This window comes from Zootoca vivipara, chromosome 17 (genome assembly GCF_963506605.1).
Source record: "Zootoca vivipara chromosome 17, rZooViv1.1, whole genome shotgun sequence".
NCBI classification, from domain to species: domain Eukaryota; kingdom Metazoa; phylum Chordata; class Lepidosauria; order Squamata; family Lacertidae; genus Zootoca; species Zootoca vivipara.
In genome coordinates this window covers 26,211,721-26,227,923 of record NC_083292.1, presented here as the reverse complement: position 1 = coordinate 26,227,923, position 16,203 = coordinate 26,211,721, and the positions used below count along the sequence as shown (strand labels likewise).

The 16,203-nt window shown below is 51.6% G+C and overlaps 1 protein-coding gene across 1 annotated transcript; it reads right to left on the bottom strand.

The window, feature by feature from the left end:
* Positions 1 to 13,207: 13,207 nt before the first annotated feature.
* ANKRD34A (ankyrin repeat domain 34A) lies at positions 13,208 to 14,761 on the bottom strand. Its single transcript, XM_035098837.1, has one exon. The coding sequence runs from the start codon at positions 14,759 to 14,761 to the stop codon at positions 13,208 to 13,210; it is 1,554 nt and encodes a 517-aa protein (XP_034954728.1).
* Between the last annotated feature and the right edge of the window lie 1,442 nt (positions 14,762 to 16,203).

Sequence of the window (16,203 nt, the reverse complement as noted above, 5' to 3'; positions counted from 1 at the left end):
GGGGGGTGGGCTGAAACCAATTTCAAATTTCTTTTTAAGGGCAAGACATCTTTGTTTGGGGTTGCTTCCTTGTTCTCCTGTGTGAGAGGAAGGACCCTGTTGCAACAGCAAAAATAAAAGTGCCTTGCTTCGTACGTCCTGGTTTGGTCTCTGTTATTTGGTGGGCAGGAGACGCTTAAATTCGTCTGCTTGCCTGGATCCTTGAGCTCTCCCTGGGTCAAGATCCATTTCTCTGGGTTCATAGGAACCAGCTTAAATTTTACAACAAGACTCTTGAGAGTCCCATGGACTGCAAGAAGATCAAACCTATCCATTCTGAAGGAAATCAGCCCTGAGTGCTCACTGGAAGGACAGATCCTGAAGCTGAGGCTCCAATACTTTGGCCACCTCATGAGAAGAGAAGAATCCTTGGAAAAGACCCTGATGTTGGGAAAGATGGAGGGCACAAGGAGAAGGGGACGACAGAGGACGAGATGGTTGGACAGTGTTCTCGAAGCTACCAACATGAGTCTGACCAAACTGCGGGAGGCAGTGGAAGACAGGAGTGCCTGGCGTGCTATGGTCCATGGGCTCACGAAGAGTCGGACACGACTAAACGACTAAACAACAACTACTTTTTCAGACACATGATTTATATACTTAGGCACTTCCCAGAACAATACACAAATCCAGAACTCTGCTACCTTTCAACATTTCACATTTCCTGAATTCCGCAATGTGGGTTTTCCAGCCAAAAAATGCGGATATTCGGCAATAGATGCTTATGGTGAAGAGCAGGTCATAAATTTAATAGTGGTGGCAGTAATAGTAGTGAAAATAGCATTATAATAATAAAAATTGCTTGCAAAACTATTAGGAGAAATGTGCAACAAAAGCTGAGAGTAATTGAAATTCACAGATCTGGCCATCCTTAGTTCCGCTGTGCTCCTGCTGTTTTGATATGAATTGCAACAAGCATCCACCAATATACACGGTACGGGGCTGTCCATTTTTTTACCCCCTCTAGGTAATGAAAAAGCTGAGTCAGCCCAAGCTCCCATGCCCACTAAAGGCCACCAGCCTTCAAAACTGTGGTGCCTCGGACCATCACCAAAGCATGTGCAGAGTGCAGAATGTATTTTCACCTAGAAACAGGACCTAAGGGCAAAGTGCCTCTGAGCATGTGCAGAACACTTGTTCTCTATTCAGGGAACCAGCTGTCTGGAATCTTTTTCATCACAATGTCAGGATTCATTGTGAACTGTGGAGCGGAAAATGGGAAGTTTTGAGCTGAGCAAGCAGTTGCACCCTCGATTCTGATATTTATGGGCGAAGAACTTGGAAGACCTTGGGGACGGGGGACCCTTCAGTCAGGGATTCTTTAACTGTGATTCCTGCATTGCAGGGGGTTGGACTAGATGCCTCTTGGAGCCCCTTCCAGCTCTACGAGTCTCTGACCCAGGAATGCCAAAAAGGTGGCAGGCACGGGGCATTCCTTTGTGACAACTACCGAAACTATGTGAGGGAACTCCTAGAAGGTCATCATAACCCCTTTCACCAGTGCTTCGTACATCTGGTTGGAGCACTCACACTGAACTTTAAAAAATGGGGGAGTGGGACCTCTGAACCCTCCCGGCAGTTGGGGTGCTCGAGAATTGCCCCAAGGCCCAGAAAAGCCATGCACACTATATTACCCATGCAGAGCCCTCCATGTGCGAGGTTTTTGAACCAAAAGCGATCCACACGTGACCCACCAACATCCCTCCTGCCCGTCTTTGGGCTGTTTCTTTGGAAAGCCACCAGGGGGTCAGCTTATGCTCCCCAACCCCAATCTATTTCCCCCCCTTTTCCCTAGTGGGGTGCCCACAGCCACTGTCCCCGCCATCCCCATGGCTTTATTCCAGGTGGGACACTTGGCCTTTACTCACCATCCCTTTGCTTTGCTTTGCTCCTTCCGCAGTTCCAGGGGCTGCTGTTGCTGCAGAGAAATGGGGAGGGGGGGAGGAGAAGAGGAGGAGGGAACTCTTCCAAGAATAAAGGCAGGGGGGCTGCTGAGTTCCTCTCTATCTCCTTAGTGCCTCTGATGCCAGAGGTTTGCTTTGGGGGCTGCGGCGTGCGCCCGATGCCATCGTGGGATAGCAAGTGGCCGTGGTGGATTCCCAATGTTACAGCCTTGGTGGAGGTCACTGCAGAAGCAGTGCTGCTTCCTTCAGTGTCCTCCTCTCTCTGCCTCTCCTCCCTCCTTCCCTCCCATCTCCACCTTTTCTATTTAAAGGTGCCACTTTCTTTTCTTTTCTCCGTCCCTCTCCAGCAACCCAGACACAGCGCAGATGGCCGGGGAACCCAGCCTTTGTCTCCCAGCCTCCTCGGTCTGTTCCCACTGGGTACCAGATGCCAGCTGATCACTTTAGGACACAGTGCAGAGAAAGCTCTCTGCTTTGCAAAGGGCCTCTTAGGCTTCTCCAGCATGTTGTTTAAAAGCGAGAATTTGTTACAGACAATGGCCAGTTTCTAACTTTCTTCGGCATCCTGGGAACTGCTGAGCGACACCGGGGAAGCGCAGCGGGCAAAGGTCGTGAGCCGCGGGTCAGGGCTGACGTGACAGCTTGTATCTCATGGCAAATTCATTAAGGGCCGCCTTAGACGCTGGACCAGCCGGCTTATTTTCAACCCTGGACTTGCTGGTCTCACATGGCGCCCCCTTTGGGCAGCCGTGAGTATTGCTTCCATTGTGAAGCACTGGCTTCTATGTACTGTACAGTACAATATAGAGGTGCCACAGCAGCAGCTAATCCTAAACCTCTGCATTTTCGGGAGAAGAAAGGGCTATGGAGTAAAGTACTCCTCCTTCCAGCAACTCTTGGTGGCAAACGTATATTGCTCTGCTTTCCTTTGGATCACATCAGCCTCTGCTTTCCTTTGGACCACAACACACTGGCTTGACTTCACCCCAGGAGGCGCACTCCATTGTCTCTTGAGAAGAAGAAGAATAGTTTGCCAGCCACGTGTCCATTTCATATGTCCTTAAATCACAGCACCATCAGGCCCTCAGCGATAAAAACACACTTGCTTCTGTTGCCCTGACACTTAGAACACATTTGTTTGGGAATAACCAGCCCCATTTTGTTGTAGAAAAGGTTAATAGGTATTTTGGAAAGTCGAAATGATGAAATGAGCCTCTGTAACCATGCATGTGTCTGGCTGGTTGCTGTTTGTTTGTTTGTTTGTTTGTTTGTTTGTTATTAGAGTTGCAGAGGGTCAGTCTAGTTGGTTCCTAGGAGTCCCTTCCAAACCTGTGACCACAGGAGCCAACCCCTAGGCGCCGAGGTCCCTTCGGGGTCCCCAATAAAATATTTGAAACCCCACCACCACCAGTTAATGAGCATTGTCATTCCATTAGTGTGTGTACAGCATTTTATTATTGATTGTGTGGGGCAGAGCCTACCTATCCTCGTCCCATATTTTATTCAAGTTGGCACCCCTGCCTGCAATCCTGAATCCAGTGAGGTTTAGGCGCTAGAAGAAGAGACAGGTCAGACAAGTTATTTTGTTAAGGCAATGGCCTTAAGCCAGGCGTCCCCAAACTGCGGCCCTCCAGATGTTTTGGCCTACAACTCCCATGATTCCTAGCTAAGAGGACCAGTGGCCAGGGATGATGGGAACTGTAGTCCAAAACATCTGGAGGGCCGCAGTTTGGGGATGCCTGCCTTAAGCCAAGCAGTTAAGTACTGTTTGTCCATTTGCAAGTCCAACAAGGTTGCCATAAAGACAAATGGGTGAAACTTTCCCCACCTCACCTGGTTGGATGCTTGGGCATCATAGGATGGAGAACAATAGACCAAGCGGAACTGAGTTGGGTGTGTTTGGCTGATGTTAGAAGCAGTGGTGGGGGCCCGAGGGCCACATTTAGCCTCTTGGTGCTCTCTATCTGGCCCCCCAGGACACTCTCCAAGCCACACACTCCTAATCATTGAGCAGCTGGTTGTTACAGAATACAAGAAACAGCAGCAGGACCATTTAGCCACCAGGGGGCACTGCTGTATTTAGGATACCCCCCCCCACACACACCCCTGGGCCGATCATTTCCATGAGGACTAGTTTGTTTGTTTTCCCCATTGGTTAACAAAATCACAAAATAATAGTAGTGATGTATGGAAGTGAGAGCTGGACTATAAAGAAGGCAGATCGCCGAAGAATTGATGCTTTTGAATTATGGTGCTGGAGGAGACTCTTGAGAGTCCCAAGGACTGCAAGAAGACCAAACCTATCCATTCTTAAGGAAATCAGCCCTGAGTGCTCACTGGAAGGACAGATCCTGAAGCTGAGGCTCCAATAAACAATATATCCTCTCCTGCCACCCTGAACATTCCAACAGTCTAGAATTCTCTGATGTCATCAGAAGAAGAAGCCGTTTTGTTCAGTTAGGTCCGTTATCAACTGCAGAGGATGAGTAGCTTTGGGAGCCTCTTGGGGAGATGGAAGTGTTCAAAGGACTGAATCCATGAAGGAGAGCTACTTGCTCTGAGATGGGGGAACCTTTGGGCAAAGGCCAGCAGCGAAGAGATGCTGCTGGGTGCCAGGTTTTTTGGCTCCCCACTTTCCTCTAGGGTGTAACATTGGAGGTCCTGCAGGAGGAAAGAGCGTCTCAGACTCAGGGGCCAGTCTGGGCCAAAGCGGCCCTCCATTGCCCCCACCGCAGAGCCCCTGGCATCCCTTTATCACCTCCGATGCCATCATCAGGACACTTACGTTAAGCAGGAGGGGGAGGTGCGAAGCGTTGGGGGTCTCTGTCAGAGCGGATGATGGAAGCGCCACTTCAATTCCTGTGCCAGGCGCCCCTGTTCAATGCTCCAGGTCCACGGAGGGCTAGGAGGGAAAGAGAGAAGAGATTTTGGGTCCCGGGCACAATTGTGAAAGTGTGTGAGGAAGAAGAAAGAGCCACGTCAAGAGAAGTTAAAATCAACGACAAATCTTCCTGTCCACCTCCTTTCCTTCCTCAAACATCCTGGGGACTATTGTACTGCAGAGGTCGGAGGAGAAGTTTGGCCTCATGGAACTCAGTTGGAAAAAGGCCTCCAGGGCCAAGTCAAGGATTAGGGGCCGTTGTTAAAGTCATCCCGGATGTCCTCCCTGTCCTCCTTATTCTCTTCTTCTACGATGGCCTGGAAAGTTGTGTGAACGATTGCGCTGCCCATGTCCGAAGTGGAGACCCCCCCCCCCAAGCAGGTGCTGGAAGTGCCGCTTCAGTTCCTCTCTGTGCTGATCCTCTTCAGGAACACCGGGTGGGAAAGGCCTGCCAGACAGGGAGCAGGCCCTGCAGGACTCCCTTCTTTTGGATTTGGCCAGAAGCAGGCCAGCTCCGGCTGAACTACTGTCTTCTGGTATTATCGCCGTTCTTCCTCCGTTTCATATTCTCCCAACAGTTGCAGAGCTGTCTTCTCAGCGCCATCCAGAGTCTCCTTGCATCGCTGCTGTACTCGTTGTTCTTTACATTTTTACGGCCCTCCTTTAATCCAAGAGATTTTTTTCTCCTTCCAACGAGGGAATCTTCTCAGGACTATCCTGTGGATCTTTGCATCTCTACACTTCCTCTTTAGCCAAAGAAATGTCTTCTCCTTCTAACAAGGGAGTTTCATCAGTCAAAGACGGTTGCTCTCCATCCTCAAATCTATTCCAGTTCTTTTTCCTCTTTTCACCCATCGGTTCTCATTCCTCTGACCAGGCTCTCTAGAATTCCACTTTGAGTTCCAGGAGCTGCAGATTCAGAAGTCTCCGCAAGTGGACAATAATTTGGTGGCCCTTCACGATTTTGTAGAATTTCACTACCTGATCTTTGTGACGCAGTAGAAAGCTTTGCCCAGTGGCCTCTCTCTGGTGTCCAGCGGAGCCCAAGGTCTGCACTGACTATAAATCCTCGATGATGAGGTCATCTTCTTTGGGTCTCCGGCAGAAGCAGGCCAGGTCTGGCCGAATTACTGCCATTCGGAGTTGGGGGAATATCCGCGCCACGGCCAGCAGCAGAGAAATGCTGCTGGCCGCTAGTGTTTGAGCCTCCCCAGTTTCGTCAAGGGCGTATCCTTGGAGGTCACTTAAAAGCTGGAGGAGGGTGCCAGCCAGGACTGGGGGCTTCCATCAGGAGACACCCCAGCAGGAGCCGGAAGTGCCTCTTCAGTTCCTCTCTGTCCTCCTCCTTTTGTGGGCCCCCAAGAACGGCCTCCAGGGTCCTGTGCAGGGTGTCACTGATCATCTCTCCTCTAAACCTAGGCATCATGATGCTTAGCTGGATGAGGGCCTCCAAGGCAGGGCTCCAAGGGCCCCAAGATGTCTAGAATGGCTTGGGCCGTCTTCTGCTTGGAGTACTTCAGGGTTCGGAACCTGCTGAGCTCAGCTGCCTGGTACTCTTTGATCACCCCCAGGAGGTATATAAGTTGCTCATCCTCCAGCAGCCCTAGGGAAGGGATGTGGAACCGCAGCAGAACTGGCCCCTCCCAAGGGGGGAGGCTCCACTCTCAGAACTCGGAGGCACCTGCTGTTCCGCCTGCAGCTGGGCTGCCTCTTCCTTTCATCTCCTCCTTCCTGCAGCCCCATTCCCAAAGGGAGACCATCCCCACATCCTTCCAGGCAGGCGAGGGGTCTCCATAGCGCAGGATTGGACCATCTGCTTTGCATGCAGGTCTTCCGTACTGGGCGGCATTTCCAGGGGGGGCTGGGAATGTCGGCGTCCCCGTCCGAAACCCTGGAGAACTGCTGCCGATCAGTGCAGGTGATGCTGAGGTTGATGGGTCCCCGGACTGACTGTGTACATGCCAGCTTCCTGGGAATATTCCTCTGAAGTTCTTTAGCTGAAGAGGAGCAAGCTAACTTCTGCACCAGACCGACCATCGATTCCTTTCTTTAAGAGACAATCTGGAAAAGTCCCTGTTTTTTAAACAATTATTATTAAAGATTTTCTTGATTTACAAAAATATGTGCAATGTCTCTCGTAACATTTTTACAAATCCGTTTAATTTGTTGAGACATTGGGAGGAAAAGGGGGAAAGAGGTAGATGGGGGAAAGGTGGGTGGGGTGGGGTGGGGTGACGATGTTTCTATTTTACTTAATATATGTGGGGTTTTTGTCAGCTGGACCCCTGGGGTCCCCACTCTTCCATGGGGTTTTTTCCCCGGGGTGTGCTGAGCCCTAGCGACACCCTCCCAAAGCTCTGTCAGCCTAAACTTTGTCGTCCTTTCACAGAGACGACATGGAGTGCGCTGCCATTCCTCCACAGCCGGAAAAGTCCCTCGTTGTTTTCCTTTTCATATAGTAGTGGCACTGTGGGTTAAACCACAGAGCCCAGGGCTTGCCAATCAGAAGGTCGGTGGTTCGAATCCCTGCCAACCTAGCAGTTTGAAAGCACATCAAAGTGCAAGTACAGTGGTACCTCGGTTTATGAACACAATTGGTTCCGGAAGTCTGTTCATAAACTGAAGCGTTCATAAACTGAAGCAAACTTTCCCATTGAAAGTAATGGAAAGTGGATTAATCCGTTCCAGACGGTCCGCGGAGTAACCGTTCATAAACTGAAGCGAACTTTTCCATTGAAAGTAATGGAAAGTGGATTAATCCGTTCCAGACGGGTCCGCGAAGTACTTAAACTGAAGCGTTCATAAACTGAAACATGGGTGTAATTGGTTCCGGAAGTCTGTTCATAAACTGAAGCGAACTTTCCCATTAAAAGTAATGGAAAGTGAATTAATCCGTTCCAGATGGGTCCGCGGTGTTCATAAACCGAGGTTCCACTGTAGATAAATAGGTACCGCTACAAGCAGGAAGGTAAACGGCGTTTCCGTGTGCTGCTCTGGTTCGCCAGAAGCAGCTTTGTCATGCTGGCCACACGACCTGGAAGCTGTATGCCGGCTCCCTCGGCCAATAATGCAAGATGAGCGCCGCAACCCCAGAGTCGGTCACGACAGGACCTAACGGTCAGGGGTCCCTTTACCTTTACTATAATGTATCTTATTCTTTTCTATGTTAAAAAACAACAGCAGCGTTTTTTGCTTTTTTAAAAAGATGTTTCTAAGCAGCCGGAAGTTCAGCCTCCTGTCCCTGTGCTGGAAAACAGGAATCCACATGAAATATTTGCCTTGCCTCAACCTTTTTTTCCCAAAAGCCACTTCCCACCCAGAGAGTCACTGTGTCTTAAAGTATCACTTTTCAAACATATTCTTCCACATTGGGGGGGGGGGGGAAGTCTCTGCCCATGCTCACAAGTCCTTTGATCTCGAAACAAAAACTTTGCCTGTGCATCACTCTGCACGTGCTCAGAGGCACGTGTACTCTGAAAAGTATGAAAGTGACTGTTTGGCAGGCTTAGGCGGAAAGCTGGTGTGATTTCTCCTCATTTCCTTTGAGGCAGCAGAAGACAGGATCGTCCTTGCTCTCAAGTTCCCTGCGTAACAGTGCCAGCCTGCCTCTTCCTTAGCTCTCCACCCACGGCCATTTCTCCTCCTGTGCCATCAGCTATCGACCAGCTTGGCTTCACAACACTCCCGTGCGCATTTCCCCTCCAAAGCGCCCTGCTTGTTCCGGACAGCTGTTTTAAATGTCACTGTCTGTCCTCCTGCCTTTATTGACACAGTCTGCCTGAGCTTTGCAACCGTGATCTTCCGCTGCTCCCTGGCTTGTGGATCTGGGCCGAGGGGAACCAGGTGGGGTTTTTGGCCGAACGGATCCAGATCAAGTGGGCAGTTTTTCAGCCACTAAGAAAACTAGCCAGGGACATTACTACAGATTCATCCCCCCCCCCCCCCCGGAGGCTTCTGAACTGGAGAAAAAGCCTTTGGGTCTTAATCCTGGAATGATCAGTGTCTCTCTGAGCGTGTTCAGAGTGCTTTCTGCTCATTGGGTAAACTGCAACAATCCTGTGTGTGCTCTTGGGAAAGGTTCTTGGGACAGAGGGATATTGCTGGCTGTTGACTCGAGAGCTCCGGCATCTATCATTTTATAATTAAGAAGTGGTGAAATTAATCTCCCAAGAATGCCAGAATGCAGGAACGAAGGAATCACAGCTAGGTAGGGTAGGATTCAGCTTCCCAATGCTTTCCACCTGAACAGGAGCTAAGAGGAAGGATGAAGCAACACTTTGGGTCCTTCCCGTCTCTATTGACCCTTTGACCCTACATTGGAAGGATAATTAGGGTTTTATGTTTGTGACCTCACCCTTTAAGCGGGCTGACCAGGATATGTTCTTTAGAGGTGTAGGTGGCACTGTGGTTAAACCACTGAGCCTAGGGCTTGCTGATCAGAAGGTCGGCGGTTCGAATCCCTGTGACGGGGTGAGCTCCCGTTGCTTGGTCCCAGCTCCTGCCAACCTAGCAGTTCGAAAGCACATCAAAGTGCAAGTAGATAAATAGGAACCGCTACAGCGGGAAGGTAAACGGCGTTTCCATGTGCTGCTCTGGTTTGCCAGAAGCGGCTTTGTCATGCTGGCCACATGACCTGGAAGCTATACGCCGAGCGCGCAACCCCAGAGTTGGTCACGACTGGACCTAACGGTCAGGGGTCCCTTTACCTTTACCTATTTTGTACTTACAGGTCTTGTTTTATTGCTTATTAAAAATGTTTCTTGTTACTTTTATTTTTTGTCCTGTACAAGTCACTTGCAAGACTGTTCAGTGGGGGAAAGCGACAAATAAATATGAATATAATATTGATATTAATATTAGAAAGAGAGAAATGATAAAAGTACAAGCTGGCTATCATATATTTTTGACTATCCTAGCTCCCGAGTCAGTATTTTTGTTCCTTGTTGTGTGAGATGCTAGAATGAGGGGGGCAGAGTGGCGGCTTAAATAGGTTATGAGCTTGTAGAACTCTAGACAGCATATACTGAATTTCCTTGGGACTGACACTGAGGCTGCGCAAATCTAAACCAAACATATAAACCCTTGGACTCCAGCACTGTCTCTCCTCCAGGTGAAAACAGGCCCTATAAGAGAATATGAAGTGCCACGAAAAGCTCTGAGCTGCATTCAAGGCAAGAGGCGTGGAGCACATTGTTGGCCATTTACAAACACGGACACGCAAATAAGCAAACAAACACAGTAGTTCTTTTGTTCAGTATTATGTGTACATTATTTTATATCTATCTACTGTATCTCTATTGGTCCATACAGGACTTTATAGCACAGAAAAGCTTTAACGGTTGGCATTCACCACCCAACAAGTTGTGCGTTTGGCCACAGGGGGCGACATTGTGCTTGTACCACGATTGGAAGAGAAAGACGAGTGCAAAGGCAATTGAACGAAATTCAGGGGGGGAACCTGTGATTTGCTATTAAGGAAACAATGTCGGTTTAGAGCATGGAGGGCTGCCTATCAGACAGAGGGCATTATTGGGACTGGGAGAAGAAAGCATGTGGGGCAGCGGGGGGGCGGGGGGGGCGGTTGGAGTCATAGCAGGAAATATACCCTGGATACCAACGCCCTTCTCCACAACTCAGAATACTGAAATTCAAGAAACTTGGTGGCTGGAATTGACGGTAGGCAGGAAAGTGGGTGGTCCATATTCCCTCCCCGGCAGCAGAGCTGTCGCTATTGGCTGGACTTCTCTGCTGTCATGGAATGTTCATAAACATTCCAGCGCAGCAGGCCAGCCAGTGCTCTGCCCCAGTTACCAAGGTGGAAGAGGAAGAGGATTGTGGAAGCAGGGTTTGGAAAAAAAACAAAAACAAACAACCAGTTGTTGTTTTTTGCGAGGGAAGGTTAATGTGGGGCCCTGCCATGTCCTTCTCAAAGAGTGCCTCCAGCAAAATTAAGTGCTCACTGCTGTGAGAGAAGGAAGAGGTTATTCTGGCTGGCTGGTCTTGAGCTGGGAAGAAAGGCAGGCAGGCAAGGGAAATGGGGAGCTGCGATCCAATTGGGGGAGTGGTAGAGGCGGGGGATATGAAATGCACACCCCGACCTGAACTGACTTTTATCGCTGGAAAAAAATTCACAGGGCGGTGGCCCATGCCACCTGAATAAACCAACAACTCAGCGGCACAGGGTGTGCCGTACAACCGGGAGCAAAAGTGCGAGGAAGAGGGAACACTGCACAGGTGCTCCTTCAGGAGAGCGGAGGGTGTGCTTGGATTGGGCCTCAGGCCTTGAGGCTTCCCTGTACCCTGGGAGTGGTGGGGGTCCCACCTTCCTGAAGCCCCCCTGTGCCTGCTGAGAGAGAGAGAGTGGGGGTGTCATTTCAGCGCCCCCCGGAACAGCGCTTAAGGATGGAAGGGGCTGAGTTCAAGTGTTACTCCGAAGTACTATTGCTTTGTCGACACTACTAAACCGCAGGAAGGAACAAGAGGATACATTCGTTGTTGCTGGCAACCCTGGCGGCTTTGCCACGGCCTCCCTCCCTCCCTCAGTTATCGAAGCCGTTTTACAGACGTGGGTCGGTATCGGGAGCCCCATTTGGCAGGAAACTGAGGCACAAGGAAAGCTGGGAGAGGCAGGAGAGCCCCTCGCTCTCCTCGACTGGCCAAAAGAGCGCAGCGTCAAGGCCCGCACTTGATCTGCACCAGACATTTCAATCCGTTTCAAACTGGATGAACAGCCATGGAATCGATGTTTCTTGGGGGGAGGTTGCTGGGCGCTCTCTTTTGGCCCAGAGGACATGCAAGCTGAGGGCCAAGAGGCAAGAGGGTCGAACCACTGCATTGAAGGCTTGGGCCCTTTAGAGCTGGCCAGGCCTTGGGGAGCTTAGATTGCGTCAAAGATTTGTCTGGGTTCCCTGATGCAGGCTGGGTTACAGCTGACAGGCTGCTTGGGGCGGCGGCAGTGGGAATCCCAGAATTACCCCTACTGGCCAGATAAATCCCGTTGCCATCCCTGAGCCCTGGCAAGGAACGGGAGAGGAGGAGGTGCCCCCCAAAGTGGTTAACAACCAGGTACTCCCAACATAAACATACCATTATTCTGGGAGCTGGTGGAGGAAATAGATGCACCTCCTTGTAAGGAAGAACGAAGAGTGTCTCTGAGTTTAATTCAGGGGTGGGGTGGGGAGGGAGATAGATAGATATCCTGTGTCTCGGGCATTTTGGGGGAGTTTTGCCCTACTGCAGCCTTTGCCAACATATTTTTTTTTGGTTCCCATATGCTCTAGACTGCAACTTCCAGGTTGAAACCAGGTTGGCAAAGGCTGCCTTGGCATTTTTCGGCATTCTGTGGGGCTAGGGGATGATGCCAGTTTAAAGAGGCTTGGGTTGGGTTTGGCATTTATCCCAGCTGCAGCAAACTTTTCAGGAAAGTCACGCCCCACCTCCAAAAGAACCCAGGTGGGCTCTGATCCATATGAAGAGAGCCTGGCAACCCGTAGCTAGAGCTCTCCCGTGCCCATGCCACCCACTCCAGGAGGTGACAAAGAGAACATGTGCCCTCTCCGTTTTCAGCTTTCCAGGTCTAAAAACCAGATGTGCGTAGATTTGTGTCCCTGAAATTGGGCACACAGCTTCCCAACCAACATCAAGTGTCAACAAGAGAACTGAAATCTCCCCCCACCCAAAAGGGAAAAAAATTATCCAAAGGAATATAGATGAAGGTGACCCAGGGAAGAGCATCTGGGGGCTTATAGTCCTCTTTCCTACTGGGGTGGGTCTCTGCTTGCTGAGGACGGTACCCTCAAAGCGGATATCGATCCACAAAATGTATGTTTTCCAAATGTGAATTCACCCTCTAGATTTCATCTCAGAGACGTTGTTGGGGTTTTACCCAATGGAGCCACCATGTCAAGCATCAGACTCCATTGCTCTGCCTTTTTGCAGTTCCCAAGCCTCGTCTGTAGGGGCAGGAGGCGAAGGATCCCAACAAGTCTCCTGCATGCCTGATGAAGATTTTGGTGGGTCAGTCAAGGAAGCCAACACCCGACTCAACCTTCAAAGAATTTCATCGCAAGCAGGTGGGCCAACTTCCTGGTCGCCTACTTGCCACCAGCGACTTCTCACTCTAAAGACCCCTCCCCTTCACTCTGGCCTTGCGGTGTCAGCTCCGACGTCATGCTTCGTATGTCCAGTTTATAAAGATGGCGGCTACGACATGGAACACCAAAATGAGAGGAAGGAGGAAGACGCAGAAACCCAGCTACGAAGACAGGGTGGGCTCAGAGGCCGGCGAGGAAAGCAGGGAAACGGCATTGTGGAAGGCCCTCCGAGTCCCCATGAGGCAAAGACGAGAAGACTGTAGATTGCCCTGTTCACATTCTGCCATGTTTTAACTGGCCACCGAGTCCCCTTGGGCGACCAGGCTCTGAAAACTGACCAGCTGTTTCATCTGCTCCGTCTGCATGGAGTGCCTCCGGAGTAGCCTCTTGCCCTTGGGAGAAGTGGGGGCCACCGGGATCAGGCCCTTGTGGGCCGGGGAGGAGGGCTTGCCATTGCCCCGGATGTCGCGGAGGGGAGGGTGGGGGTTGAGGTGGAGCGGGGGCAGGAAGCCCGGACGGGTGTGGGCAAAGTGGTCCAGCAGCAGCGTCCCAGAGCCCCTCCTCTCGAGGAGACCCGGGGCCCGGCGTCGTATCGTGATGGGGGAGACGGCATTGGGGATACTTTCCAAACTCTCTCGGGACGAGCTGGCCGGCAGGGTCAACGGGGAGGCGTTGTACTTCCTCCTCTCTACAGAAACGCGGCCCGAATCCGGGGAGCCGGGCATGGACTCGGGGCAGAGGGAATCCAACTCGTAGTGGTCCAAGCAATTCAGCTTGGGGTGGACCAGAGCCCGGGAGCCAGGACTCGGGCCTCCGTCTTGGGTTTCGGGCGCTGTGTTGCGTCGGGCGAGAGTCTGGTGCAGGTGGCTGAAATGGACTTTCTCTGCCCACGCGGCTTCCAGGCTGGCCAGCTCTTCCCCTGAGGCCTGGTGAGCGGCCATTTTGAGGCAGGACGACTCCTGGCCCTCCATGCTGTGTCTCCGGGACAACGGAGGCCTCTTGGAGAAGCTCAGGCCGTTCATCTCAGCCGTCATCCTCTCTTCTGGGGTCCGGGCCTTTTCCTGGTGGGAGGCAGCTAGGACAGAGGGCGCCACCAGGCCCCACGGCTCCGAGTTCAACCTCTTCAGCTGCTTGGGCCGGCCTTTGGGCGGGAGGGCCGGGGCTTTCTCCTCCGCCTCCTTCCCTTTGCCGTGCGGGAGAGGGGAGCAGCTGAGCCGGGTGGCCATGGTGAAGTTGAAAACGTCACGCTCCTCTTCCTTCTCGATGCCGCCGGGGGACTGGGAGGTCCTTACCTCGATGTCCGAGGGGGACATGCACAGAGCGGGCGAACGGCTGTCCTCCACGCCTGGCGATGGTGGCGAGTTCAGGTACTGCTTGGTTTTCTTGGTCCCCGAGGGGGATGTGTCTGTGGTAATGATGATGACCTCTTTCCCTTTGGCCTTGCAAGCGTCCAGGAGCACCTGCAAGGTCCCCCGGTCCCCCTTGTTGATGGCGTACACCAAAGCTGACGACCCGGAATAATCCTTGGCACTGGGCTCCGCCCCGTGCGCCAACAAAATGGAGGCCACCTCAGCCCCAGCCCCGTTGGCGCAGGCGTGCATCAGGGCGGACTTCCCCATCTTATCGGGGATGTTGGGGTCGGCCCCGTTCTCCAGGAGGTACCTCACCATGCGGGACTTGTTCTGAGGGTCCTCGTAGGGGGCCAGGCAGGCCGCAATGAGGGGGGTCTCCCCCTGGGTGTTGCCCTCGTTGATGTAGGCCCCGCCCTCTAGCAGCAGGCGGGTGAGGCGGAACTTGCCCTGCCAGACGGCCTTCAGCAGGGCACTCCCCTCGGGGTGGACCATGGCGGTGGCAGGCGGTTCCGCAGGCATTGGGCAGAGGCAAGGAGTTCACGAGATGGAGGAGGACATCTCAGGGGACGCCATGACCTGAATGGGAGACAAAGCGAGGGAAACCAGAGCGTGAGGACTGCTCTATTGTGGAGCTATATTATGGGTTTTTGAAGGTCTGTCCAAAAGCATTCCCCCCAACATTTCTCTGATGAAATAAGGGGCTTCCTATTCAATAATAATAATAATAATACAGTGGTACCTCGGTTTTTGAGTGTCTCGGAAGCCGAACGTTTCGGTTTTCAAATGCCGAAAACCCAGAAGTAAATGCTTCCATTTCTGAACGCGCCTCAGAAGTCGAACGGCTTCCGCTGCATGTTTTTCGATTTTCTCCACTGACTTTGCTGGCCGCTCTTTGTGCCTCGGTTGTCAAACGTTTCGGAAGCTGAGAGGTCTTTTGGAATGGATTACGTTTGACAACTGAGGTACCACTGTAATAATATTTATACGCTGCCCATCTGACTGGGTTGCCCCAGCCACCAACATATATAAAAACATACTGAAACACTGAAAAACGTCCTTATACAGAGCTGCCTTCAGACGTCTTCTAAAGGTTGTATCTCCTTGGCTCGGGGGGGGGGTCGCATAACTACTCCATACCCTCCAACATTTCTCTGATGAAAATAGGAATGTCCTAAACAAAAGCAGGACATTGTGGGATCAAATCAGAAACCAGAATGACTGCTGTAAATCCTGGACTGTCCCCTGAAAAATAGGGATGCTTGGAGGGTCTGCAAAAGAAATAAAACGGGAAGAGGAGGAGCATGAATAGACCCAGGGAAAGGAAGAGGTGGGGCCTGAAAAAAAAATAGCACTGGGGAAAAGTAGGGATAGGAAATGAGGAGTGTGGTTCAGGAACGGAAAGAGAGAGTGGGAGAGAAGTTAGGCCTGAGCGGGGACTGAGTTCCTGACAATTAAGGACAGCTTTCCCAGGATCTGAATTTGCTGGATCAAAACAAAGCGCTTTGCAAGCTCCTCCGACAACCTTGCTAGCGTCCCCCCTCTGCTCCTTTGCAAGCTTCCGCCAGTTGAAATTAATAGAAGCTTTCTTGGGGTCTGAATTTGCTGGGTCAAACCTCAGCACTTTGCAAGCCTCTCAGCTCCTCTGACAACCTCGCGAGAGACCAACTCACTGCTCCTTTGCAAGTTTCTGTCAGGGGAACTCTGGCGATTCCATGCACGTCTAGGCAGCTCAGGTGTCAAACCTTGCAAGGAGACAACTTGAGGCCTTAAGGTCCAAGGGAGGTTCAGCAGCCGATTTTTCTTTTGGATGCTTCCCAGCATCTCTGTGACTTTTCTAGAGGCGGCCAGCGGTAAGCCGAGTGAGGGAAGGACCTCTTGTCTCTTAGGCAGGCTGTGCCAATTTTGCTGCCCCCGCTGAGGCGCGGGCCCCTGCC